At 31.3% G+C, this 27629-nt stretch overlaps 1 protein-coding gene across 2 annotated transcripts in view; it reads left to right on the top strand.

Annotated features, from left to right (window-relative positions):
• The window catches only part of LOC106469877 (F-box only protein 21-like), an 80765-nt gene that overhangs the window by 36627 nt on the left and 16509 nt on the right, over positions 1-27629 (top strand). Inside the window, exons 7-10 of one of the 2 annotated variants that reach the window (XM_022398454.1) lie at positions 10689-10824; positions 15773-15952; positions 19887-20006; positions 23738-23808. In XM_022398454.1, coding sequence (XP_022254162.1) covers positions 10689-10824; positions 15773-15952; positions 19887-20006; positions 23738-23808 — 507 coding nt within the window. The remainder of the gene's footprint in view (positions 1-10688; positions 10825-15772; positions 15953-19886; positions 20007-23737; positions 23809-27629) is intronic. The other variant, XM_022398455.1, reaches the window with a different exon arrangement.

The raw sequence follows: 27629 nt of genomic DNA, 5'->3' as shown, positions 1-27629 counted from the left end.
CCTATTCATGAGTCCTGACCCCCACAGCCTTTTTAGTACATAGTTACTAAGAATAGATTCTGTCCATGTCCAAGGTTTCCACTGCTTAGTCGGATCGCCAGCAGCATCAGTGATTATTGTATACAGGGACTGTGGGGCTCGGTTCAAAGTATTTTTGGACGTGTTATAACCTTAACCATGGGCTCAGGCGCTCTGCAGGTCCTTGGGTCACAATTATTCATTCATTTCACATCTTCCCCTCTATTATCCATCCAACCTGTAGGGTTTCTGTCTCTCACAGTTCATCAGGATTTGGAACTTAGTTCTAGGGTTATCTGAGTCTGGTTGGTCTGGGGGTAGTGAGAGAGTCTGTCTAGTTCTTCAGAGTTTTGTTCCTGTCAGTTGTTGGGCCTATACTGACAGGAGATTGGTGTCCAGACATTGATCTTCTTTGTCTATATTATTGCCTAGATTCTCTAAGGATCAGAAGTTACACATTCCTCAATTTGTGTTTTTTTTACTGGGATTGGTTGTCCAACTTCCCTTTTGGGACTGCGACATCTATTCTTGCCCCAATTCAATATGTAATCAGTCTGGATATTTTTTTTTTCTTCATCTGTCTGTCGGGCTCAGCTGTCTCCCATCCTGCTCAACATTATAGAACAGGATGCCACTCTTACTCACCTCTCCTACTCCCACTGCATGGATGGTTCTTTTTCTTCTGGAAATGTTGGCATCACTCAAATCCTTCATGCCTTTTTATTGGTCTTTATGTGATCAAGGATCATATACAAGCTGTTGAAACATATTCCCTTAGTAAATATGAATTTCAGCTAAAGGCAATATGGATAAATGAGGGTTGCTATGGTAACTTGCAGCCAGGAGATCTTGAGACTAAGTAGGGGTATTATTTATAGGGCCCTTACTATGTACTGATTAGTAAAAGTTAAGCCTCACTTTTGGCTCTCCTTGTGGTCAGAAGAATGGAGATGCTGCTGGAGTATGAAGGTAGAGGTCTCTTACTGCCATAAGTGACAGAATCATGAGGAGGAACTAGTTAACCATGATGTAGCCTAGAGTTTCTCAGTGAGGAGAGATTTATGTTGTAACCACTAGGGGTTGTTTGGGAGGTCATGGTTGGAGCTTGTAGGTTGACAGTATGTTTGTTTTGACAATATATCACTGTTAATTGAAAGGATGAACTACATGTTTCTAGAATGAGTTTTAATGTATGTGGTTGTCTCAACCATGTGCCAGCCGAGATGCTTTAAGAGATCACTTCATTTTTGCAGATTAGTAGCAAAGAAGTTGAACAGGTAATACCCATGAAGTTGAACCCTACTGGTGCACTCTTTAAATTCCTTTCTGCACATGTCACAAAGAGTTAAAGGTACGCTCAAAATTTAATTAAAGCACTTTACTATTAATGTAGTGTAATGAACTTGACATTATCAACTACATTATAATTCAAAGTTTTATATTATTCAAGTTATTAATCCTTTATTTCGAAAGAAACCTCTGAAACAAACAATTAAAACTTTAGTTTCTTGTCACCTGATGTAGGTGCAGTTGAAATATCTTAGATTTGGTTGCTAATGTTTTTGTTCAGGTTTGTCTCAGTACCTCTACAACAGTCTAGACAGGCTTCTGCAAGTACTAAGTCAAAGTCTAAACAGTAGTGTCATTTTGCAAAGGCATCATTCCAACAATTAACTTATTACTTGCTCTTTTCTGGTAAATGCCACATCCACATTACAAAATAATCTGTTGCTAAGCAACAGTCTTGTTTAGATTTGAATAGCATGCTGATAAGCAAGAGAAAGAACAGACTTCTTGCTTAATTTCTACAGCCTAGAAGGAAAGTAGGCCATAAATTATGTTTGAAATGACAAGCTAACTACCACTTGTCCATTGTAAAGATCATTGTCTCTAGTGCTTGACTGTTTTTTCTCGTCTTATACATGATTGTTCAATAGTTAAATTGCATTTAGGTTTTCCTTTGATACTTTAGTTACTTATGTATTATTTGTGTTTTAAAATTTATATTTGAAAGTTTTAATTATATTTTTAAGTTTACATGTCATCTCCTCATTCGTGAAGGTTTATAAAAATAAGGCATGTGCCAACCATTTTGCCTTCAGCTGACACGACTCTGCCAATCATAACATTTTAATGGCCTATGGGCATTAATTGGTGTTTTGACATAAATAATAAAAGACAATGAATTGGAAAGGAAAATACAACATTAAAAATATACTATAAGTGAAAAGGTAAAAACGTGAAATTACACATATGACCCAAGAAGATATTTTAAGATTATGCAACAAAGAGATAAAAGTTATGTATATATTTAAATTTCTTACTTATAAACAGTTTAATGCACTGTATGTTTATGATAATAGCTACAGTTAGTGATGTGGTAGAGAAAATGGAAAATGAAATATAAACATCCATTTTAAAAAACTTTTGATGTTCATTTAGGAGGTTCTAGAGATTATGCAAGTGAAATGTAAAAACTGTAGGATAATAGATAGTATTTTTATACTAAAAATGAAAATCACCTTGCTGGTGCACTATTCAGAATGTGAGTGTAAATAACTACATTAACCCTCTCAATATGGGGTCAATAAATTTGACTGAGTCATGTGACCTTTTGTGCTTGTTTAAATTCTTTATAAATTTAATACTTATAACTCTCAATATATATATGGTATATCTTCATGAAATTTGGCAGTCTTTCATATACAAAAAGTCATATTTCTTAGTGAAGTCTTTTTAATAAAATAAAGATTTGTCCATGAATATACTGAGTATTTGTTTTGAATAGTCCATGTACAAAATAATTTTCATGTTAAAAATTAAAAATACTTTTCATCATCTCAAAAATCACAAATTTCCTTTGTGTAATCCTTAAAACCTCCTAAATGTATTTCAAACGTTTTTTTTCAGTAAAACTTTATAGTTTATCTGTTATTTTCTCTACACAATCTCAAAACGGGATTGGTCAATTTGACCGACCTTGTAACCACCAAAAAAAAATCAAAATAAACCTAAATTAACCTCTTTTTTTTCTTTCTAGAATGACTTCAAATTGTAACATGAAAAGACATTCGTTTATCCTAAGTAGTTCTAAGTTCGTAACATTATACATATATTTAAATTTAATTACTATTTGCACAATTATGAGTTGTAAATCACTTGGTGAACATGCAACTCACACTATGCTGTAATTTGATTATATTACATACGAGCTGTTTGATTGCATGTCTTGTGAACCATTTTGATTATATTAATATTATTACTTATTTTACCTAACTTAAAAAGATCTGTATTTTTAGATTTTAGTTACTTTTATAATAATGAATAAAGAATAAATATGAAAAACAAGAAATAAAGAATTTACCCAATCCTCTTTTTTCTTGCCCTCAATTGTCAGTAAAAGTTAACCTTGATTTTTTTATTATAGTAATTAGAGTATTGCTCTTAACGATTTTTATTTAATTAAATAATGCACCAAAGAATAGACTAATAACATACAAAAAGTAGACAAATTCACTTACTTCTCAATTTTCCTGGCTTTCTAACTATGCGACAAGAGCCGTAACAAATTCATCCAAGCTAGTCTTTAACTTTCCCATGGGAATGAATCTTGTACTGTGAGTGAAACTGATGATATTCTGTTTAGAATACAACATTATACAATGCATCATTTGATATATGAAAACCTAGACTTTCTATTGGTTATAGGTAATGTATAATGAAACATAAGAGAGAACTATCAACGAATTCTGAAAGAGAGGATGTGACAGGTGGATATGGCAAGAGGGGTCTGATTTTTATTCGATAGTTCTGTAACCAAACAAAATTGAAGGCTATAAAAAATATGGTTTGTTTGAGCAATAATGATTTTAAAGAGAATAATTTACGTTTAATTTCGTACATTTTTGAGGGATGATGACATGCTAAGACAAAATGTGTCACATTGGTCACACTAGTAGAAATTCAGGATTTTTTAAAATATTTCCTTGTAGAATTAAGAACTTAAAACTTGTATACCATTAAAATATGGATTATTAGCTAAGATGTTATGCTGTTCTAATTGGTATAACATAAACAAAAAGCAATTTAATAAAATTTTGAATGTAAGACACTAAAACCTTTTGTCATGTGCAGTAAAGGGTACCTGGGATTCAGAGGTTGAATTCCTGGTTGATACACGAGTTTCAAGAACCTTGGTTAACCTAACTGTGAATCGGGTATTCTGAGTAAATTCACTGTTCCAGTCAGTTAAAGTTGACAAATGGACTACATTGATTCTTTTTCTGCATGATCAATCATTAGTATCTTTGGTCCTGTTGTAAAATATGTAAACCAGCTTGGCCTTTGGAACAGTAAAGCTGCAGTTTTGGATCCTAGAAACAGTGGACTGCTTGAATACATTTCCAGGAAGATGTTACACCACTTTCAAATGTAGAAGTTGTGTTCTGGGATATTGTGCAGAACCAATGTAGTGTGCTGCCAACATTTGTTATGGTATTGGAACTAACACATAAAACAATGTTCTGTCCAGAAGTAAAGTTCATTTTGGCCAGACAATTGTATCTCTGAGTACTGGTCGTATGTTAGAGTACTATGTAATTAGTTGATTGAAACTAGTTCTGTAGCTAGGTTTGCTTTAGCTACACTGTGGCCAAGAGGATATTCATTAGAGCATTTCAGGCTGTTAATTGAAGAATGTGTAGATAAATTAGATACAATTACAGGAACTCTAAACTGTTGGTTGAATTTACAGTTGTGTTTGTGGAACTAAATGGCTAACTGGGACAAACAATAGCTACATACCACCTTTAGATACAGATGATGCACATCCAGTAAAGAAAACACCATGCAGGCTTTCCTGGGGTATTACAGATAAAATAGTGCTGCAATTAAGCACATGCTGTACGATAAAGCAATATAATCTTCTGAGAGTGTTTGTTTATCTTTATTATGGATTGCTTGAAAAAAAGGAATGTGTGCTGAGATTCTTTTTGGGCCATAGGTGAGTGAAGACAGTCATGAACTTTGATGCCTTTCTATTGTCATGGACATCTGATTGTCTGGGAATGCTTGAAGAATGTTATTTAAGTTGAATTAACCACATGGCTTCAAACTACACTTACAGAGCAAAAGTAATATCATTCTCATAATATTTCATTACAAAAGTAACACTTGTGGGTGAAATTGTTTGAAATTTGACAAAAATGTTCCTAAAAGTATGTAGTTTCAGAAAAAATGAAATATTTAATTTTTACTTTTTTTACCATTTGTAATAAAAAATTGGTTATTTCATGTAGTTATTTGCACTGGGACTCTGAATAGTTCACTTGTAAGGTGATTTTTATATGAAGGATAAAAATAGTAATTTTAATCTTACAGTTTTCATATTTCATTTGCCTAATCTCTAGAACCTCATATATAAATGAATATCAAAAGTTTTGATTAAGGTAAATGTTTATTTTTCCATTTTCTCTACTATATCACTAACAATTTATTATCATCAACATACAGTGCAATGAAATGTTTAAAATTAACAATTGGAAATATGTACATATCTTTCAACTTTTTTTGTAGAAATCCACTAAAGTCTTATTTTTCTTATGTGCGTAATTTCACATCTTTATATTTTTACTTGTAGTTCATTTTTAATTTTCTTTTAAAATTCTTTGTCTTTTATCATTTATGTCAACTGATGTCCGTGGGGACTTATGAAATTATTTCCACAGACTCCCCACATGTTGCTTAAAGAAAATGGCATTTCTTTTAGCTCGTGGATTACGTGACATGAAAACTGCAGTTCAAGTTGTTTTTTTTAAAAAAGAATGAATTAAAATTGGATAATATAAAAGTTCAAATTATAATGGACATTATAATGTTAATTTCATTGACATATATTGATAGTAAAGTGGTTTTATTAAATTTTGAATGTAATGCAGTACCATATGCAGAAAGGAATTTAAAAGTAACACCAGAGGTCATAGGGTTAAATAGTAAGAGCAGATCTGATCCTGCTTTGAGCTCTTGAAATAGCTTGTATAAATATTGTGGCATGCCATTCAGGCTGAGGAATACACTTGCCTCTTTTGAACTTATACTGAAAATGCTGATGGGAGAGGTTAAACCTTGGTCACATTCTGGGTAGTGATGGAATACTTGGAGATCCTATGAAGATTGCAGTGCTCCAAGGATGGCCTTAACCACTGATGAAACAAGAACTTTGTAACTTCCTAGGTTACACATCTTTCCAACGTTTTATAGATAAGCGTATTAGTATCAACACTAATTAAAACTGATACATTTTAGTTGACTGAATGCTATCACATAGTATTTCAGTCATCTAAACATACTTTATTTTAGGCCATGGTGTTAGCCCATTCAAGACAATTTGGAACAGTATTGTCATGTGCAGGGTGGAATCAGTTGTGTAATTGTGTGTGTAAGTTGCATGTTTTTGACTCCTGACATACATATTGCAAAGAAAGAACTGCTTGTGATATTTGTTAAACACTGCATCACCAAACTTGAGTGAATTATGTATCATTGCAATTGCTTACAAACTTCAATAACACAGAAGAGATGATTGAATGTTGGATTAAAACATTTTAAAAGTATCATCTTGTTGTACATTGTAAGTCAAGGTTGTAGTATGGTAATGTGGATAGATAGTTTTGTGAGATGGTCAGATTGTAGTTTGTTAATTATCTAGATCCTAGGCACTGTGTGACAGTGAAAGCCATTGTAGAAGTAGTAGTGACAGACATTATATAGGCTAATTATTTCAACAGTGGATAAACGTCATAAATGACATACAAGGAGCTTAAGCATAAACAACTGAAAGATATTATTACTTTCTGTCCAATGTGGTGAAGCATGTGGCTATTATATTGATTTAGGAATACAGTATGGATACATGTAATATGTGACCTTTTATGAGCAGTTGCAAATTTAGAATAATGGTTCTCCATGTGTAATGCAGCTAATGCCCTTTTCTTGAGACTGATAAAGGTAATTGGTATGTTTGCTTTTTAACAGTTACTTCACCATGTATACCATAACTTACTCACTGGCTGATATGTTACTACAATCTGTTGCTGATGTGTTGTTGAGCATGTAATTGCTTGATTCAGAACACCAAGAGAAATCCACACTAATATAGGAGACAATTTCAATAGCTAGATATTAATTGAATGTGCAAGATATTGGGTGTTTTATAAAAGTTTGTAGTTTGTGAACCCCGAATACTGAACTAGTTGGGAAGATCCCATGCCTTATATTGTGATGACACACAAAGCAACATTTAGCTGGTTTCTTACCAAATTCTTTCAATGTTTGCACATAAATACAGCTCCCAACAGATGTGATGTATGGTTTGCACATGTGCCTTAGTGTCACGATGAAAATATACTGTGTGGATGAAGTCTCTATTAATCTTTCCACATTAATTTGTGCATCAACAGTTGGATAAGGCCTATATGTCAGAAAAGATACTATGATTAGACAAAGCGGGAATGAAAGTTTTAGTGTAGAAACTAGGTGTGATTTTAGTGTATATCTTCATCATGAAAGCAAAAGCAACTTAATTGTGGCTAGGCTAATCCTTTTCTCATTCTCAAGTAGCTTAATCTGTCAAATATAATTTAAGAAATCATGTGGTGCATAAAAGTATGTTGAATACATGGATAAGTTGAAGTTGTATTTCACTAATAAACCTGTTTGAACTAGTTAGACCATAAATCAGAATTGGAGGAGGTTGATTGGTCACAGAACAGTAAGAGTACTGTGTTGTATGTTCTAAGCTCAGCTGATGAGGAAGAAAGTGCTAGCACTATATGTCCGACCATCTGTGAGGAGTCAGGTGAGGGAACATCAGTAGAGAGTATCTTGACTGCTCAGTGGCTTGCTGAGATATAAACATTGACCAATCATTATTACTTGGATTAACTGCTTAAATGGCAGTTTTGATGGTTGTTTTATTAATAAATCAGTGACCAAAAGGATTTTTTTTTTAGATACTCAATTGTACTTTATGATAAAATGTCTGCAGGGCATTGTGATAACTTTGGCTATAGTACAGCTAGGACGGTTGGATGATTTGAAGATTTCCAATTGAAAGGGCATTATGACTTATTTTTCGAGCTGTTGAACAATGTTAACTATCTGTATGATAGTTATGGAAATTATCTTTCTGAATTCTAATGGATATGCAAGAACTTGCTTACTGAATACTTACGTTGAATTGTATATTTATTAGTGAACAATAGTAGATGTTTACGTAAGAAACCGTCTGAAAATGCTTATGTGTATGAAAGGGAGATTTTATGTGGTCTTTACACACAAGACTATATACCCTTGGGCATGAAAGATATGTACATGGCTTCAAGGTTTTGTGCTCTTAAACTGTGCCAAAAAGAACTTAGTCTGCAGTAAATTGTATTGGAAAAGTCCTTGTTTCCCAAAATTTTGTCTGCTTTTGTTTTTCTGTGAAAGTGACTTTGGTAAGTTTATTGACCCATAGATGGTGGTATAGTAGTGACAGCCACCCCCATATTAGTACAGGTCTAGGGCATAATGTATGTTGATTATTGTGCTTAGTCAGCATTAGTCTGTGAGTTTATTGATTTATAATTCATGGCTAGAATATTGAATAATTCTATATGAAAAGGTTAAATTTGGCAGAATCCTACCTTCATAATCTATACTTTGTGATACCAAGAGAGTTAGGTTTGTCAGTTCATAGATGACAATACAGTAAGGGGTATTGCAGTGCAATATTTTTTGGTGGTTACGAAGCTGGTCGAATTGACCGATCCCATTTTAAAATAGGGTAGAGAAAGTAACAGATACACTATAAAGTTTTACTTAAAGGATCATTTGAAATGCATTTAGGAGGTTTTGGGGATTACACAAAGGAAATTTGAGATTTTTGAGATGAGGAAAAGTATTTTTAATTTTAACATGAAAATCACTTTGCACATAGTCTATTAAAAACAAATACTCAATATATTCAAGGACAAATCTTTATTTTATTTTATTAAAAAATATTATTTTTTGTATTTGAAAGACTTATAATATGAACTGAAAGACTACCAAATTTTGTGAAGATATACACTATATTAAAATTTAGAAGTATTAAGTCTATAAAGACTTTAAACGAGTACAAAGAGGTCACGTGTTCAGTCAAATTGGCCGGGCCTGTGTTGAGAGAGTTAATGAGATTGTAGTAATGATTACATAGGGATGACAAGGTTTGCATGGGGAATAACATGAGCTGATTATTTGTATGCTTTGTGCAGACTCTTTTGTCAACTTGGCTTGTTTATCACACTGTACTTATGTGTTAAATGATATGTTTAGCACATACATCTCTAGCAAGTGCTTTTGTCAACTTGGCTTGTTTATCACACTGTACTTATGTGTTAAATGATATGTTTAGCACATACATCTCTAGCAAGTGCTTTTGGAAATTCATTGAACATACAACTATTCATATATTATTTTCTGCATATTCCCTAGAAATATTTGAAATTTTTATTTTCTTGCATAATTCTTTCTCAATCTTAAAAGCAACAGTTTTCAATACTATTCCAGAACTTGAAGTTTTGATTCTGGGTTCTTTTTGCTTCTCTCCTCTGTTGGTGTATGTGTGAATAGCCACAAGTAATGGACACAAGCCATTTAGTATAAGTGAATGTGTGAACCATTTGTTAATATGTTTGCTCTGACAGCTCCAGTGTTTAGATTTTTTCATCTATTTCTGACTGAATACTAATGGTTTTAATGTATAAACTCGTATATATTAAGACATTTCAGATATGATTATTTTTCTTAAAGTGTGTACTACTTAGTAGTTTTTGTCAAAAAGATAATTTTTTGGTTGTCTTAATCTATTATTCTAATCACTTTGTGGGATTGTTTTCTTTGCTATTCTGGAAGATTTACATTCACTTATCATCATTATTGGTGGAAATAAAAAACATTGTGTAAGAAGCATTTTTACCAAATTGACATTATTATATATGTAATACACATATCTTCATTACACATTTTTATGTACACTAATAGCCTACAACAGACTGCCTCTGGATCTCACTCAAACTTCTTTACAACTATCCTTAGTTACTTTCTGAAGCTACTTCTAAGCAGCTGTGATCCAGTAAAATTCTGTAACATGCAAGCTGTCAAATTCAACATTTTTCTTTTCAGCCATCATTAAATAAATAATCACTTAAATACTTTTTAGCTTAAGTTCTTCTGAGTGAGGGTTAATATTTGTGCTGTTACCAGAGTATATATGAGTATACACATGTACTACACATTTTCATACACCTCTAAATTGTTGTAAATCATCAGAGTGCAAGATGAGGCATGGTTCACCAAAGGCAAGAAGCTTCCATTCCACACCATCATGATGTAGGATAAGAGTTCATTCCAGTTGGTCGAGTTGGGTTTAACAAACCAGTCATATACTTGACATTATATATCACCTATTCCACTAAATTATCATGTCTGTTTAGTAGTTTTAAAATTCTAATTTCAATCTTCTTATATGAATAAGCTTTTACTTTGTTGCATCTATTTTTATTACTGATAAGGTGTGATAATAATGACACTAATTTTATAGATTTTTAGTAACATTATATGTTTAATTTCCCTCTCTTTCTTAACGGCAGACTTTCTGTAGAACAACAATATTCGTATATTGACATCAGTTCAGAAGGAAAATTTGTTAGCAGAGGAAACTGTCCTTATTCAGGACATCAAACTGTCAAAAGGGATACAGTAGCTCATCCAGAGACTCCACTTAAGGTAGATTGAATTGAAATATAGATTCTTAGACATTGAAATGCAAATTTTTTAGTGAATAGAAAGATTTCATATTATTCTATTTTATACTTTACAGTTCCTAAACACATTTTTGTATACTGTTCAGTTACAATTAACCAATTTTGATACTTTGTAAAAAAACTTAGTTAAATCGTGGTGTTATTTTTATTTTTTCAAACAAATGCATTACAATGTTTTTTTATTACTAAATGTGTTCATATAGAATCCTTGAAGACTGTCAGTTTGTAGAATTTTATTGATTTATAGCATGATATATTTTAAAAATTATGTATTTTATTTTAAATGAAATAAGGTTTTCAATCTTACATTGCATAGTGCCTACAAAGTAACAGTAGCTTATTATGTTACAGAAAAAATCACATTTAATGAAAATTACAAAAAAAAACAATGTAGGGACCAAAACTGAAAGAAATTCTTTGAAAAATATCATTGTATTTTACAATTTATATTAGTATTGGAATTTTGACTTATAGAATGTGCTGTGTAACATAATGTAGAATATTTAACTTGGAACAGCATATTTTGTTTCATTATTAAATGCTAAATACTAGTGAACCAAATGATCTTATTGAAAAGCATGCTTGTCTGCAGATGCTTCTTCTACAGTTCTTGTATTTGCCTATTATGTCTGTATTTTATTTATTATAGATTATTACTCGGTAAACCTTCACTTCAATACCAGAATTAGTCAGTTGAACTATATCATAGCAGAAAAAGTAATCTTAAATTTATTTATAATTGTGTGTGTGGAGGGGGGGTGTTTGTGTGTATACACATAGTGTACAAATTTAAATTAATGTCATTTTCTGATTTTTTGACTTATTTTCATTATTCAACACTGTAACAATAAATGATTTTGATGGGCTCTTGACTGTTGCAGCCCTCTGAGGAGTTCTGGTATCAATGAAAGGACTCCTTCAGAAATAATATTTGGTAATTATAGATAAGAAATAGTATTTTTACTCTCATTTTCTTAATTAAGAGAAGTATGAAAAAGCATCTGCAGTCAAACATGATTTTTTTTATCATAAATACATTTCACCTAATATTGTTTCTGACCAAAGGACTATCCTTTAGGGTTTAATTAGATCAATAGGTCTTGAAACAATTATTTTAAATCACTTGTAAAGGTGCAGTTTTCTCTTTACTTTAAATGCTTTGGATACTATGCATATAAACTTTGTAAACATTATAAAATCTTGATGCATCATGTCTCAAAAATATAATGAAGAATTCCACTAATTTACACACTTGGAAATTAGTAACTTATGATGATAAATAAAAACAACTTTATTTATTTAAATTATTTATTACACACTTGGAAATTAGTAACTTATGATGATAAATAAAAACAACTTTATTTATTTAAATTATTTATTACACACTTGGAAATTAGTAACTTATGATGATAAATAAAAACAAATTTATTTATTTAAATTATGTATTACACCCTTGGAAATAAGTAACTTATGATGATAAATAAAAACAACTTTATTTATTTAAATTATTTATTACACACTTGGAAATTAGTAACTTATGATGATAAATAAAAACAACTTTATTTATTTAAATTATTTATTACACACTTGGAAATTAGTAACTTATGATGATAAATAAAAACAACTTTATTTAATTTAAGACTTTTTTTTTTAACCTGTCACATACCTGTGGAAAAATATGTTTAAAACTCCTACTCATTGTAATAAAAACATTTTGTATACATGGACAATTTTATTTTTTCAATAAACAGTTAAGGTAGTGTGAATGCATCTCACTTCATACATTAAATTTTTAGCTTTTTGGTTAACAGTTAAAAAATAGTCCTGTTTTTCATAGATGATGTCATGTTTACAAGATTCTGTTTTGGCATACATATAAATGTGAAGAATTTTCTTGTACTCATCATGAGGCTAGCTAGCACCCTCATCCATGTCAAGCATAGTTGAAAAGTAGTGACACATTGAAGAACTGCTACATCAATGTAAAAACCATTACTAAGAGATTTTCATTATCTATGTCATCCCAAGGTTTCCTCATACCCTCCAAGATTTAGATTGATTACCAGTGCAATTAAATGCAGGAACAAGCAGATTGCTATTTAACGTAATAAAATTTTAGATTTTTAGCATCAAATAAAGTAAATAATTCATACTGGGTCATCAAAAATAAGAATGGTGTAATAAATCATAAAACAGCATGCTTTTCTTTCTACAAATAGTACATCTCTTTATTCATTTGATGACAAGATTTTGTACTATAGTACTTCTGTGTTCTCTTTGAATTGTATGATCACAACAACTTAGAAGTTGACTGTAGGGTTGTTTATTTTATTAACTCAGATATGGTTGGTGAAAATGAGGAATGTGACTTTTCTTTGTTTTCTGTTACCTTTAAATATCTGCCTTTGTTGTCAATCAGTTTGGTTCAATTCTTTAATAAGTTCATTCTAGCTCCAGTCCTCAAGTCTTTGTATCTAGTAGAGAGAGAGGTAGATCAGAGTGATAGTCAAAGTTTAATGTTCCAGCTCACAACTTCCTCTCAAGAAACAGCCCATGCTTGTTTGTGTTAGTTGGTGTTTAGAGAATGTGCCATACATTCAATTGAATTTTTATTACTTTTATTTATATTTTCTGTAAACATCTTTAGATTAGAATACCTTGATATTTTGGAGATTTTAAAAATATGTATTGTTTTTATTTTCTTTTCTGAATGTGGAAAAATAATTACTGAGACTTTATTAGCAGAATTTTTGTTTGTTTATTGAAATGTGCACAAAGCTACTTGAAGGCTATCTGTGTTAGCCATCCCTAATTTGAGGCTATAGTCTAGTGGCAGCTTGTTAGTATCACCCACTTCCAACTCTTCTATTATGCTTTACCAAGTTTTTAACTTGTATTATTACAGTATATCTGTTTCTCTCATTATTCAAACATGGTTACCATTAAAAGAATAAAAGTGCTTCTGAGTTTGAAATATTTCAAACCAGTACCAAAACACTGTATAGTACAGCTGTTTGCATCTCTTCTTGCTTTCACTTTTTTTCACTTTCCAATAAAATACTTAGCTTTTTTCTGTGCATATAGTTTCTGTGTACCAGACTATAACTTCTAGTTTTTTAACATACCTTGCAACCATAGTTCATCATATTGCATGTATTGGTAAGCTAAGGACTGGTTCTTTATCCTTCAATCAGTAATTTTAGTTTTAGAGTGTATTTGTAAACTGGTGTACAAAAATGTAAAAATTGTTTCTTTGAAACTCCTTCAGTTTCCTACTCTACTTGTTAATTTCTGTTGCTTTTACCTTTTTTTTTAAGTTCATGGTTAATATTTGTGTCACTCGTTTTGGATATAAACTATTAGTGCAGTAAATCTGACAACAGAAATATGTGAACCTAAAAAAGTGCAGAAGAACTTTTCTTGGTGGTATGCTATTTGATTCTGAAGTAAATTTACTGTATGAGGCCTCCAAACTGGGAGCAACTCGTATATCTCTCTATGAGATAAAAAATATAAACATTTTTATTTCACTATATGCAGTGGATATACACTGACGTTTAATGCTCACCTCGTACATTTAGTTTCTTTACAACTTGCTACTTACTATTCAGAACAGAAATATAATATGCTTAATTTATACCCAATGAACTGAACTTATAACTGTCTGTGTCTTTATTTATAATTTCTACAATACTTCTCAAAATATTGAGAACATGCAGCTTCTACAAATAACCTACAAATCAATTGTAGGTACTAAACCTGATGAAATTGCAAAGGCAAAATGTTGGTTAAAATAAAAAGTTATTTTATAATTATCTGGAGTTAAAAGGTCATTTTTCTCTAACCTTTTTTATCAAAATATTTATAACGTTGTTGCTTTTATAGAACCTAGGATCATTATTATTAATTAGTTTAAAACATTAAAATTCAATTTACTTTTACTGAATTATAACTATTTTCAAATTAGAAAGCAAATTTTCACTGTTTCCAGAAGAAAGGTATGAGTTAGTCACAGTTTTGAGTAAATCTATCTTGGTATCAAACTCAGCACACCTAAAACCTTGTTTTTATCACAAAATTCTATAAAAAAATAATTGTTTTGAAATTTTCAGTTCTCAAGATTCCAATTTTAGAAATATCTACTTTTCTACAGCTATATCTCCAGGTGCTTTTGATATGTTATTGTTACGTTTCTGGTCGCTTGTTAATTTCCCGTAAAAATTCTTCCCGAGGAACTTCAGTGATACAAGTCCTTTCTTAAATAAAACTAGTTTATTCTTCTTCAATACAACTTTGCAATACACAGAATTTCCACAGTCACTGTAACTCAAACACACACTATAATTCACAATGATTTACACACTTTTCTTACGGCTTGACTCGATTATGTCCGTATCAATTTATCTGCCATCTTATGCACCAAAATAGAGGGCATCTAGCAAATGCTGGGACGTTCATGAGGTTCCCCGATCCTTCTAGAATCTCATCATGTGTTACCAGCTTCACGTGATTTCTGCTGTCGTAACATTATTAAGCAATTGTTTTCTGGACAAGCCATCATGAAGAAATATTCTGTTGACATTTTTTGAGTTTCAATGATATATTTATTGGACAATGAATAAAATTTGTGATTAAAAAGAAAAGAAAAAATCTCTAAGCAACTTTATATTCTGTGTATATGTGTTTATTATTCACTATTGATGCATCTTAGTTGACATTATTAAAATTACTTTCCCTATTTCCAAAGTTTTTTTATTTTTCTACTTTTATTATCTACTTTGAAATTAATATGCTCGAGATTCCACTTATAGAGATGTTTTTATATGTTTAAAGTCCTTGGGTACGAGGAAACATTTTTTTATTATTTAGTCAAATTATATGTTTTTTTTTTACTTGAAATCAATTTTCAGATAATTGAAAAAATATCATGGGATCTTGTGGATTTAGGAAGACAAATAGAAAATGTTATGGAAGGCCAAACCTGTATGCGCAATGGATTAGAGCTTCTAAACTTATTAACACCAGAAGATGATAACAGCCACATTCTTCTGGCAAGAGTTTATAATCAGTTAGGGATAAATCTTGTAAAGGTAAGCCTCAGTTTATTGTTTTTGCATACTTTTAATGTAGAATTAAATTTTCTGGCTTGGACCAGTACTTGGGTTGCTTGATTAGCAATCTGCAAGCCATGGGAACATGCTTACCCTTTCAGCTGTGGAGGGGCATTATAATGTGATGGTCAGTCACACTATCTGATTAAAGAGTAGCCCAAGAGTAGATGGTGTGTGATGCTGAGTAGTTGCCTTTTCTCTATTGCTTCAAAATTGGGAATGGCTAGCAAAGATAGCCCTTGAAGAGTTTTGTGCAAAATTCAACAAAACAAATGAAACAAAGAAAAAAATAAACCCACTGTTGTATTCATAATTCTATTGACCAAATTTACATAATTGCAAGATTATAGAATACAATTTTGAATTCAAAAATTTGCAGTATTTACATTATCTGTCAATTTTTGTGTTTAGTTCACACATTTTATATCTGTACATTTTGACCAGAAACTGGTAAAAGGATCAATTCAAACATGTTATTGAATTATCTATAGCCAGTACTTTTTCATCTCTTCTGTTATATTTTATTAAGAGATATATAAAAAATTCATTTTCAGTCCTTGTTACAAGTTATATGATATTTCTTTCACTGCTACCAGAAAGTGTTCACATTCAATGACTCCAGGTTTTTTAGGAAGCACAATAAAGTTAAATTTTCTGATATCCTCAGGTACATCACCATTTTCATAAACCTCACTGATAATATTTAACTTTTTTTTTATATACCAATGTCTTCCAAACATTTTATTTGTGCTACTGCAATTTCATCTGGTCCTGTAGCTTTATTGATTTTCATTCTGTTGATAACTGTTCCTACTTCTAACTTGAGAATTTTCAATTTGTTCATGTTCTTCTTATTAGGTGGCTTTTCTTCATTACTGTCATGGAATAAACCCTCAGTATACTGTGTCAATTTTTTTTCAGTACTTGTTCTCGTCCCATAATTATATCACCATTATTTTATACATCCACTAGCAGTGCATCTTCCTTTACTTGTGATGTCTTTGATGTTCCTATACATTGATGTAACATCTTTTTCCATTTATTTTTCTATTTATATACATTTTTCATAAATCATTTTTCCTTGTCTTGATTGCACATTGATCAAGTTCTTTTGTTATACTGTTGGAGAGTTATGATCAAGCTAATAGTCTGAACAGAAACAAAATGTTGTAGAACTTCATGTAGCTTAGTTAGAAAGCCAGATAAATGAAAGTGCTTTTTTTTTTTAGATCAATGTAGTAATCTATAACTTTTTAGTATTTCAAAATGCATATATAAAATCTATGGAAATTAGTTTGCCTATCCCCTCCATTTGTGAGATTGAATGAGGATTAACAGCATGTGAGTGCAAGAACATTTTGCTGAAGGCTAAAGTATCTCTACCGATGATATAGGAATGAATAAAAACCCTATAACCTGAGCGCTTTCGAAAGCACTCGGGTTATAGGGTTTTTATCCATTTATATCAAGACTTCTTGAACCTATGTGTTTTTCTGACATCATGGATTATATAGTAATATTACCCACAAAAGCCTGTTGACATGTGTCAAGAATAATAATGAACACTAAAGGAAAATGTGAAAATGCAAAGATGTGCAATTATGAATATAATCAGAAGAAGATTTTTATAAGATTATTTTATATTTTAAGTATTTTATACTTAACATGAAAATCACCCTGCACTCAAACTGAGTGCAAATAGCTATAATAAATAAATAACGAATTTTCAGTAGAAATACTTAATTAAATACTTAATTCTCATTTTTTATGTACATAATACTTGTAATCCCTAGCAAAATCTAACCAATTGTTGTGAAGATATGTTAAGAAAGCTCAGAGTTATTGCAAGTACTGTTGAACTGTATATCATTGTCCATACAAACAATACCCAATGGACCTAACCTATAAATGTAGAGTTAATCAGATCTTTTTTCATTAGAATTGTACACTTGAACTTCTTTGGTGCTTTTGGTTTCTTAAGTTTCCTCAATCTTATCTTGATGGTACATACTATAGGGACATGGTCACTCCCACAGTCAGCCCCTTCCTTGGTAAGTTTTCAATTGTTGTAGAGCATTCCTGAATGTTCTATTGATGGTGATGTAATCACTTTGGTTTCTAACATTATCTCCAAAGCTTTTCCATTCAAACAATGTGTTCATAAGGACTTGATCATTTGCAACAGACCAATCAATCCATTTCTCTCCTCTTTCATTTTTCTCTCCAAGTCGATATGGTCCAACAATATTATCCATTTAATCACAACCAAATATTTGCATTTAGATCTCCCATCACTATGAACACTTCTTGAGGTTTGCATTGCTTATTGTGCTTTATCAAGGTCTTCATAGAAATGATCAATGTTCTCTTCCTCATCTTCAACTGTTGGTGCACTTCCCATGGCCTCGGTCACACATTTTTTGTCCTATCAGCCAGTATCGAGTGATACTCCCTGTGGTTATTTTTGTGCCAAACTTTCCAAAAACCTTAAAACGTTAGTGTTCTGTATTGATTTATTTATTTTCTATGTCTTTATGTTGGGTTAGATTAGGTTTGAGTGTTCTAGGAACCCATACCCAATGTAAATGGGAGAGTTACTGTATAATGAGACTAACAAGGTGTGAATTCATTAAGATAAGGTTTTCAGTCATACCTCCTGTTGAACTGTTGCATACCTGAAGGCTTTAGAAAATGAAATTGACATTCATACTATTGCTTACAAAGACATAATAGTTAAGTTGTTGAATGCAACATTTTTAGATTTCTGTGCAATTGGACTGTTGAAATAGGCACTGGGAAACTTTCATTTTCATACACTAGATGAATTACTGAAAGCAAGGAGGGAAAAGTAAGGTGTTTTGGACATATCTTCTTTAGAAAAGCAACTTTTGCAATGGAAGCTATGCTGCACGGATATTATCAATATACACAGCTATCAGATGCAGCATGACTGGAGCAGGGGTGAAGTTCTGCTGGTACTGAATACTGGAACTTGTTTTTTAAGGTAGTACTAGTACTGGGACTTATTTGAGTTGCTTTGTCTTATTTTATGTTTACACATAGGTTTTTGTTTCACCAAGCTTGAGTACCTCTACTTTTGTTTTGAGAATTTCACCCCTGGACTGGAGATATGGCAAGACATGAATTGTTTTAATGTATTGTACTCAACTCTATGTATCATATTTTGAGAAGCTCATAATAACTGCTTATATCAACCCCAAAAGCATCATACAGTAAAAGTAACTTTTGGGCTACCCTTTCAACAATTTTAGATTACATCTATGGCAATGTAAAAGTCACTTTGATACTGAAATTACATTTAAATATACATTAAGCAAAGCATAATATTTGGAACTGACAAAAATATGCATGTTTTAAAGTACTTTTTTTATTATATTTATTATATTCACAGGCCTGCAAATTTAAACTTCATAAAAGCTGTTTTGGTTTTAATAATGGATTTTCCATAATTCCGTTATGCAGATTTCAAAAATAATATTAATTTTTTTTTATCACATAAGGATTTTTTTACAAATCAATAAGAAAAAACTCTTACTTAGATCAAATTATTATTTCGTTTATCACAATGAATATTTTTATTATTATGTTTGTTAACAAAAAATACAAACAAATTGATGTCAAACGAATATGCATCCTCATTCATCCTGACTTTTTTGTGAAATTTACATCTTTTAGTCTCAAAACTTTTATGTATTGCATTATGGCGTTTGTGAAAAATCTGTACATGATGGAGAAAAATATATATTTTTGATTTCAGTGTATAGGAATTACTGTAGAACATGTACAAATTTCAAGGCAATAAAACCATCGCAGGTCGTGTTATTTGAGGGGGGTGTATTTACATTAAAAATATTTTCATCTTTATGCAATATTCTTGTTCTTACCACATGAGGTGCTGTCCATAGTAAAAGAAGTTTCAGCAAGAAATTCTATATCCAAAAGGCTTTTGGATTTTCTTGGCAAGGATGCTAAACGCCAGTTAGCTGCACAAAGAATTAAAAAATCTGAGGTGGTAAGTTTAATATTATTAATTTCTAATCAAAGCAAGTGGCTACCTTATTGTAGCAGGTGTAGAACTGAGGATAACAGAATCAGGAAACTTTCATGTAATAATAACAAATAATTGGATTACACACAAATACTGAAATTCAAATACAGCAGATGTAAATAAGTAATGGATGAGCAAATGGTTAAATCTACTCTGCTTTATTTTTAGGTTTATTTGTAACTGTAATTTATTTTAAAAGAGGAAAATAATAATCTTAAGATTGGATAGTAAAGCCTTCTGAGATTTTTTTGGAGTTGTGTAGGATTAAAATTCCTTATAGGTAATGACAAAGTTAAATAGAACAGACTTTAATTATAAAGTTTGCTTCTCACTTATACATGGTTAGGGTGCTTGACTCACAATCTGCGGGTAGTGGGTTCAAATCCCTGTCCTACAAAACATGCTCGTCCTTTCAGCTGTGGGGGCATTGTAATGTGAAGGTCAGTCCTACTATTTGTTGGTAAAAGAGTAGCCTTATAGCTGTAGGTGGGTGGTAATGACTAGCTGCCTTCTCTCTATCTTTCACTGCTAAGTTAGGGACAGCTAGTGCAGATAGCCCTTGTGTAGCTTTGTGCAACATTCAAAACAAAACAAACCATGTATACATTTCCATGTGATGGAAAAATGGGCAAAAACTTTTGTTTCAGTTTAATATTTTAAGTGATTTTTTTTAAATTACATATAGTCTGTAAAATAATCTGACTGCCCTTGATCCAGTGCATAGTATCTGTCAACTTACCCATAATTCTCCACTCTCCCACTTTTCACCTGACTTACTGTGCATTTGTAAGGAGACTACACAAGTTCTGCTTTTATGATAAGTGGGCAAATCATGTTTTTAACTTTCTTTATTATTATAGAAATTTCTAAATTTGTTTGGTGATTTAGTTTTCATTCTGTAATGTGGCAACACAAGGTCGAAAGTCATTAAGATTTCCTGGTTCTGGTTGTTTTGTTTCTTTGTTCTTTATAGTAGGTGATGTCTCTTCTGCCTGCAGGGATATTGCAGTAATATGTATAGTGTCTGAGTTAAAAGAATTGGTATTGTAATATCTTTTGCTGGATGGTTATGATGTTGACTGAATGCAACAGCCAATTAATGCTGTGAGAGAACAAAGATCATGAGATGATGATGCTGCTGACTGGGCAAAGAAAGTGAGTATATCTGTTAACTTTCAGTGTGCTTTCATGATCTAATTCTACTAGGAGATTGCCAAGTGAAGACTTACTTTGAGATCACCATGTTTAATTTGAAATAAATCTATCTTCAAAGAGAGAAAGGTGTGGGACTAAGCATAAGTTAGTAGAAGTGACTGTCTTTTCATGTGCATAAGTACGTACATTGTGATTCCTTTTTTGCCTATTGTTTTTATTTTTAACAACACCTTATAGAATCTGATGTTATTGTGGGTTTAGTTGTGTGATACTTTTCAGGAAATTGGGTTTTACCTGAAAATACCTCACTCTCTCACCATAATTCAGATTTTTTTTGTTGACAATCATGCTATTAACTTTGTTCAGTATGAATTCTGATGCCAAAATTAACTATTGCTGTGTATGTTTCTATCAGTATCAGACATTTTATACCTTCTCTGAAAGACTTATGCATGTAGTCTGCCTATACCATACAGGGACATTTTGTGACAGCATTCTTAGCCCATATTCATCATCATACTCAGGCCATTAATTCTGAATTGTCTTCTGGTGTTCTTGCTGGGTTTAATGTTTATTTGGGGGCTCATCTGGCATTATTGGTTGATGTTTGGGACCCTTGGATTTGATAGGTACTTCAGTCTGGTCTTTTTATCTTCCTTCCAATCCAGTCACTCCATAATTCTGGATCAGAAAGTCTTAAGTCTCCTTTAGAAAAGAAGTAGATAATTTATCTTCTCCAGGTTTTTGCTCCTTTCTCCTTGTAGTTCAGAGGAAATCTGAAGTTTGAAGACCTGTCTGAGTTCATCTTTTCTTAGAGATTGGAATGCATGAGATTTTCACAAACATTTTGTAGTCACAGCCACTGGATGACTTTGGTGGTTATACATAAAGCTTATCCCTATTCATTCATCATCCAGTCATTTGTTTTTTCCATCAAATGGTAGTTTTATCAATCCACTACTTTCCCTTCAAACATATATTTTCCGTCAAGTAATCCAGCTTTAGTGAGAAGAATGCCTTTATTCTGAATGTCTTTGGGTTCTGTATTTACATGAGACTGGTCTGCTCCACTCATTCTCATATGAATCCATTTCTTTGAATACTTTTGGTTCTGGATTCTACTCTTAACTCTGCCTGACCACACATATGTATAGTATTTTAGGTTTTTACCTTCCTGCCTTGTGATGTGTATATTTTTGTATAATCTTAACTCTCTCCCTTGTTCCCATCTTCTTTTCAATGTAGGTATTCTGGCTGTCAGTATTTCAGAGATAAGTCTACCTAATTTGAATTTTTCATTTTTAGGATTAAATTAATATTTTACAGGTGCTTACATCTAAAATACATTCTGGCTTCCCCACACCCAGGTGCTTCATGGTTTTTCTTCATGACTGAAACTATGAATCCTGAATTTTGGTGAGAAAGCAGAGCTTATTTAAGTTCTTATCATGCTTGCCCAATGAGCTGTGGAAGTTGGGAGAGTGTAGAATTCTGAGCATATTGACACTTGCTGTGCACTGCTACAAAAACATTAAGAACTTTGAGTCACCTATTTGTTGACAGCACAAGAGCGACTCAACAAGGAAAGGCTAGAAGTATTTCAGAAATTCATTTTAATCTTAAAAATGTTAAATAAGTATTGATTTTCACAAATTGAGGTAGAATTTGGAAGTTTAAATTTTAATCCTATTGTCTTTATTGTGTTAACTGTTATTTTTCTTTCATCTATCTATATTTATTTCGTAAAATTGTAATTGAAGGCTGGATTAGATAACTGATTGTATGAAGATACACTAACTAACTAATTCTTTCGTTTTTGTGATATATATATATATATATGTTGACTTTTTTTCAAAGATGTATTGTAAAATATATTAAAATTTAACAGGGAAAACTTTTTTAGTAATTGCCTGGTGTGAGTTTGTAAGTTCTAGTAGTAGTAAGCTTGAAGGACAGTTTTTTCTACACGCTAATGCTGTAATGATTTATTGTGAATTCTATAAATTTAACTGTGTACACTTTCAGATATGCTAAACATCAGAATGTTTTATATTTAACTATCAGCTTTTAAACACTGTATTAAATATTTTTAGAATTAAAATATCAAAAAGAAGTTGCAGGTTTTCTTTGTGAATTACTAATACTAAAGTCACAAGTTTATAATAGCCCACCCAAAGGCAGAAATATCATATCCAAGTGATAGTGTTACTTGGGGTTCTACCCTGACTTTGCTTGACCACGTCTGTATTGTTCCAAGTTTTTGCCTTCATGCCTTGTAACCCAAAAAGATCAATTTAAAAATTAGATTACAAATGGGTTTTTTAGTGTAACTGCCTGGGCGTTGTGTGAAGTACAGAAAGGAAAGTATGGTAAATGAGTAAGGTTATGCAATTAAGTGTTTGGTTAAATTAAACCTTTTATATAACAGATTAGAATTTTCGTATTAATATCTGCTCAAGTTAATTATTATGTTGCTTCTTTGTTACAAGCCTATATATTAAGAACTGTGTGCAGTAGAACTTTTTTTTATGCAAATATAGGTTATATCCCTTCTTCACAGTAACTACCCTGAGGTAAAATATGCGGTGGGAATGATTATGAAACACTGCAAGTAAGTGTTTTACAGCCTGTTCTTATTGTTTCATTATGATTTTCATAGTAAAAATTCATCTGGCAATGATATGATTATTGGTTAATCACTACAAAATATTCTTTGATATTTTGTCAGATATCACAGTAATTAAAACATATTAAACTGAATAATACTTATCCAGTGTTACCATTGTTAATTGAAAGATTCAGTAGTAACTTCTTTGTATATTTATGTTATATTCTGTTCTAAGGAAGGATCAAAATGAAGATTTTTTTTAGAGTTTTTAACTTAGTAGCACACCAAATCATGCGATATGAATAAGTATTTACTTACTATGATTTTCCTCAACCCATCTTAGACATCAATATCTATAATAACATTCCTGAACATTTAAAGGGAAAAGAGTATTTTTAAGCCTATCTTATTTGACATTTAAATATGTAAGTTATACACTACTTTACAATGCATCAAGTTAAATTATTGTACTGATAACTTAACAATTTAAACAAAATTTTGAGTGGAAGTGGATATTTGAAATTTTGTGTATAAGTGCAAGTGAAGAAGAGTGTTTAATAATATTTCAACCACACTATACATGCTGTATCCAGTGCTGTTGAGGCCTTTTGGCCAGTAACAAGGTACATCAGTTTATAGTCATATTTCAAACCTAGCATGTACATATACACATTAGTTGCACAATTTCAACATACACATGCATCTCATATGTTTAGTGTACCATAGGCATTAAACATTGAGCTCTAGAGAAGTCAGGGTAATGGAGGCTCAGGTCATTGTATTTTTTACAGCATTTGGTTTTACACTGTGTAATCACTGGCAGTTATCATGCATTGTAATTATTTCATTGATTTTTCCTAAGTGAATAAAAAAGCTTGTTTATCATTATACTTAACCCATTTCAATGACGGTTTTTTTCAAATGAATACATTTGGCCAAATCTAAATTGTCATAGTTTACCTTGTTTTTAGCAGTGTGAATGATGTTTTTTCTTAATTTTTTAAAAAGAATTAGTATCTATGCTTTTAGTATGGTTGCAACTTATTTTACTGGGAATTCGAAACTATTGCTCACCTAATGTTATTTTAGTGTTTTTTATATCTATCAGACCTACTGATTAAGGATCTGCATGATACCATCTCAAAGTCCTTGGCAAAATTGAAATGTTTTGGTTTCTGTATCAGTTAGGATAGTGATATCTGGTATCTAAGACTAGATTCACCTAATTTATAGAAGCGTTTAAATATTTAAAATCCAAGATGACTGCTGTCCATGTATAAATGACCATAACTCACCTCCTACATGATTCTGGTGTCCGTGGTTAGGTTTTACAGATCCTTAATCAGTATGTCTGGTTGTATCATTAGTATCAAGGAATATGAAATGGACAATACTTTTAGGTTCCCTAGTGTGCTGCCTGACTACTGTATTTGCAAATTTCTAAGAAGTCTGTTTTTAATGCCACTGTGGAACATTGGTGTAGGATATTCTAAATTATCTGTTTTTATTTAATAATTCAGGAAAAGAACTTGCTTAGTAATCAACTTTCATCAGTTAACTAATAAATACTTTACTCACACTGATCTAAATAATATATTTAATGACTTATAATCCGGCATTCCTGTTTAAATATATAATACGAAGACTTACATTTGTAGACAAGTGGCAGAAATAAAATGTAACTGTGGTTAAAGTTGAGGTATTGGAGTGAGTGTGCATGTATGCATATCTGTCTGCCCATTCACAAAATATGTACAAATTTGTGTCAGGACATGTAAAAGTGGATATGCTTGTCTCCTACGGATGCACAAGTATTAGTTCTTTTTCATATATTTTCAGAGGGGATTTAGCTCAAAATGTAAAATCGATGTATTATGATTGCAGTTTGAAAAAAAATTGTCAAACTGCTTTCAATTCCTGTTATCTTTTCTATAATACTATAAAATTATTTGTATAATATCTGCCGATCCTATAATTCTGCTTTAAGTAACTGTTTTCTACTGTTTGCAACTCAACGTTAAAAATTTAATACAAAAATGTGATTGTAGCTATTTCAAAAATTTCATTAATTAGACTTTTCACAAATTTGATATATTAACAATATTAAATGCTTATTTCAGGAATAAGACATATAAAAAAAGAAGTTTAAACTTTTACAACTGTTGTATATCTTGCATGCAAACTGTAAACATCACATTTCGATAAGTTTTTTTTCGCTCTTTCCTAAGCTTATGTTTATTGCTTCTAATCAAAATTTATTATTTTCTGTTACCTTTATATTTTTTTTGTTTTATGGTTCTATGCCTTTTATTTGTTCAAAAATACATTTTGACCTTTAATGCAAATTAGTTGAGAATACAAGAGTGCCATGTGAAAATTAGCTGAGCATTTGATAACTGGGAGTTTGTACAGTCAGCTGAAATCAACAGTAATGAAGTAACTTGAAGACACAATTTAAAAACTTCCATAATATCTATAAGGCAGGTTTTCATTGTATATTTTGTGATTTTCTTTTTGTACCTGATGTTCTTGTATGGTACTGTACTTACTAAAAAGCCACTAAAATATTCCCCTATGACAAGACATCATCAACTGTGTATTAGCGAGTAAAACAGGCTAGTAAGATGACATAAATCACTTTGAATTTGAATACAGTGTTAAGTTTATTATACTCAAACAAAATACACACAAAAAAATAACCTCTTACTTATAGAAAGCAAATCATAATTATTAAATATAAATTCATCTTGACAAAAAAATACTGTTGTCAAAATATCATTATATGGCACCTGATAGAGGTAATGGTGATGCCATTTTTAAAAAGTTAGGTCATTTGTTACTGATAAATATGTGGGTTCTACTTGTTTTATGATTTGTAGTGGTTTATTTTGATTATCTAATAACTAATGAAGTTGAAAAATTCTTCAGTTAAGTGCTAAGGTGAAAAAATTGAAATAAAACAAGAAGGAATCCTCAATAGTCGTAACACTTGAAATTCTTTTAGGTAAGGTTAGAGTAAAGTAATCTATGAGACCTTTTTTCGTTTCCTTTTTATTAGCTATATTTTCATGTGCCAGCAATACCAAGTGTGGTATGTGTGTATACCTGATTCGATTTTATTACTCATCAGGATCTCTAACAGCCTACCTTCAAATTTAAATTATTTTAGGCAGGATTAGAGTAAATTAATCTATGAGACCTTGGGCATGTTCAAATACATCAGTCCAAAATTGTAATTAGATCTCAAATTGGTCAGGAGATGATGGAGTTATGAGCTAAAACTTTGTACTTTAAAAATAACTCTGAGCCATTCTATGAGCTGCTATGCCATGGCTAAACATTTTGAGAACTTCTAAGTAGCTATTTAATTATCTATGTTATGAATTTAACAACATGGTTAATCTGTAGTGTCATGTCAGACTGAAAGAAATTCAGTTGATCTCAAATGGTTCTTAATACTAACTAACTGACAAAAATAATAATAATAATAGTTAATTCTCTAGCATGTTATGTTACAGTGAAAAGTTAATTATCTTTCATACAAATTGCATGACCATGTGTATTAATTCTATCAATATTATGAAGATAATTCATGATGTTAGGAAAACATTTGGCTCAAAAATTCAGTTAAAGAAAAAAATACAATAAATTGCATTAGGAGTGGTTTCAAAGTTAGAAATTTCATCATCAGGAGGAATTAGAGGAAATCATCAAGACTTCAAGTTTTTGTGGGGGTTCTCTATTTTAAAACATTAATAATCCTGTGAAAAAGTTGTTTACACTTTGCCTGTATATTCCTTACATTTGTTACTGCAAATTTAAAG

The sequence above is a fragment of the Limulus polyphemus genome, unplaced genomic scaffold (genome assembly GCF_000517525.1).
Source record: "Limulus polyphemus unplaced genomic scaffold, Limulus_polyphemus-2.1.2 Scaffold3700, whole genome shotgun sequence".
Lineage (NCBI taxonomy): Eukaryota > Metazoa > Arthropoda > Merostomata > Xiphosura > Limulidae > Limulus > Limulus polyphemus.
This window is presented reverse-complemented; position numbering and strand designations above follow the sequence as displayed.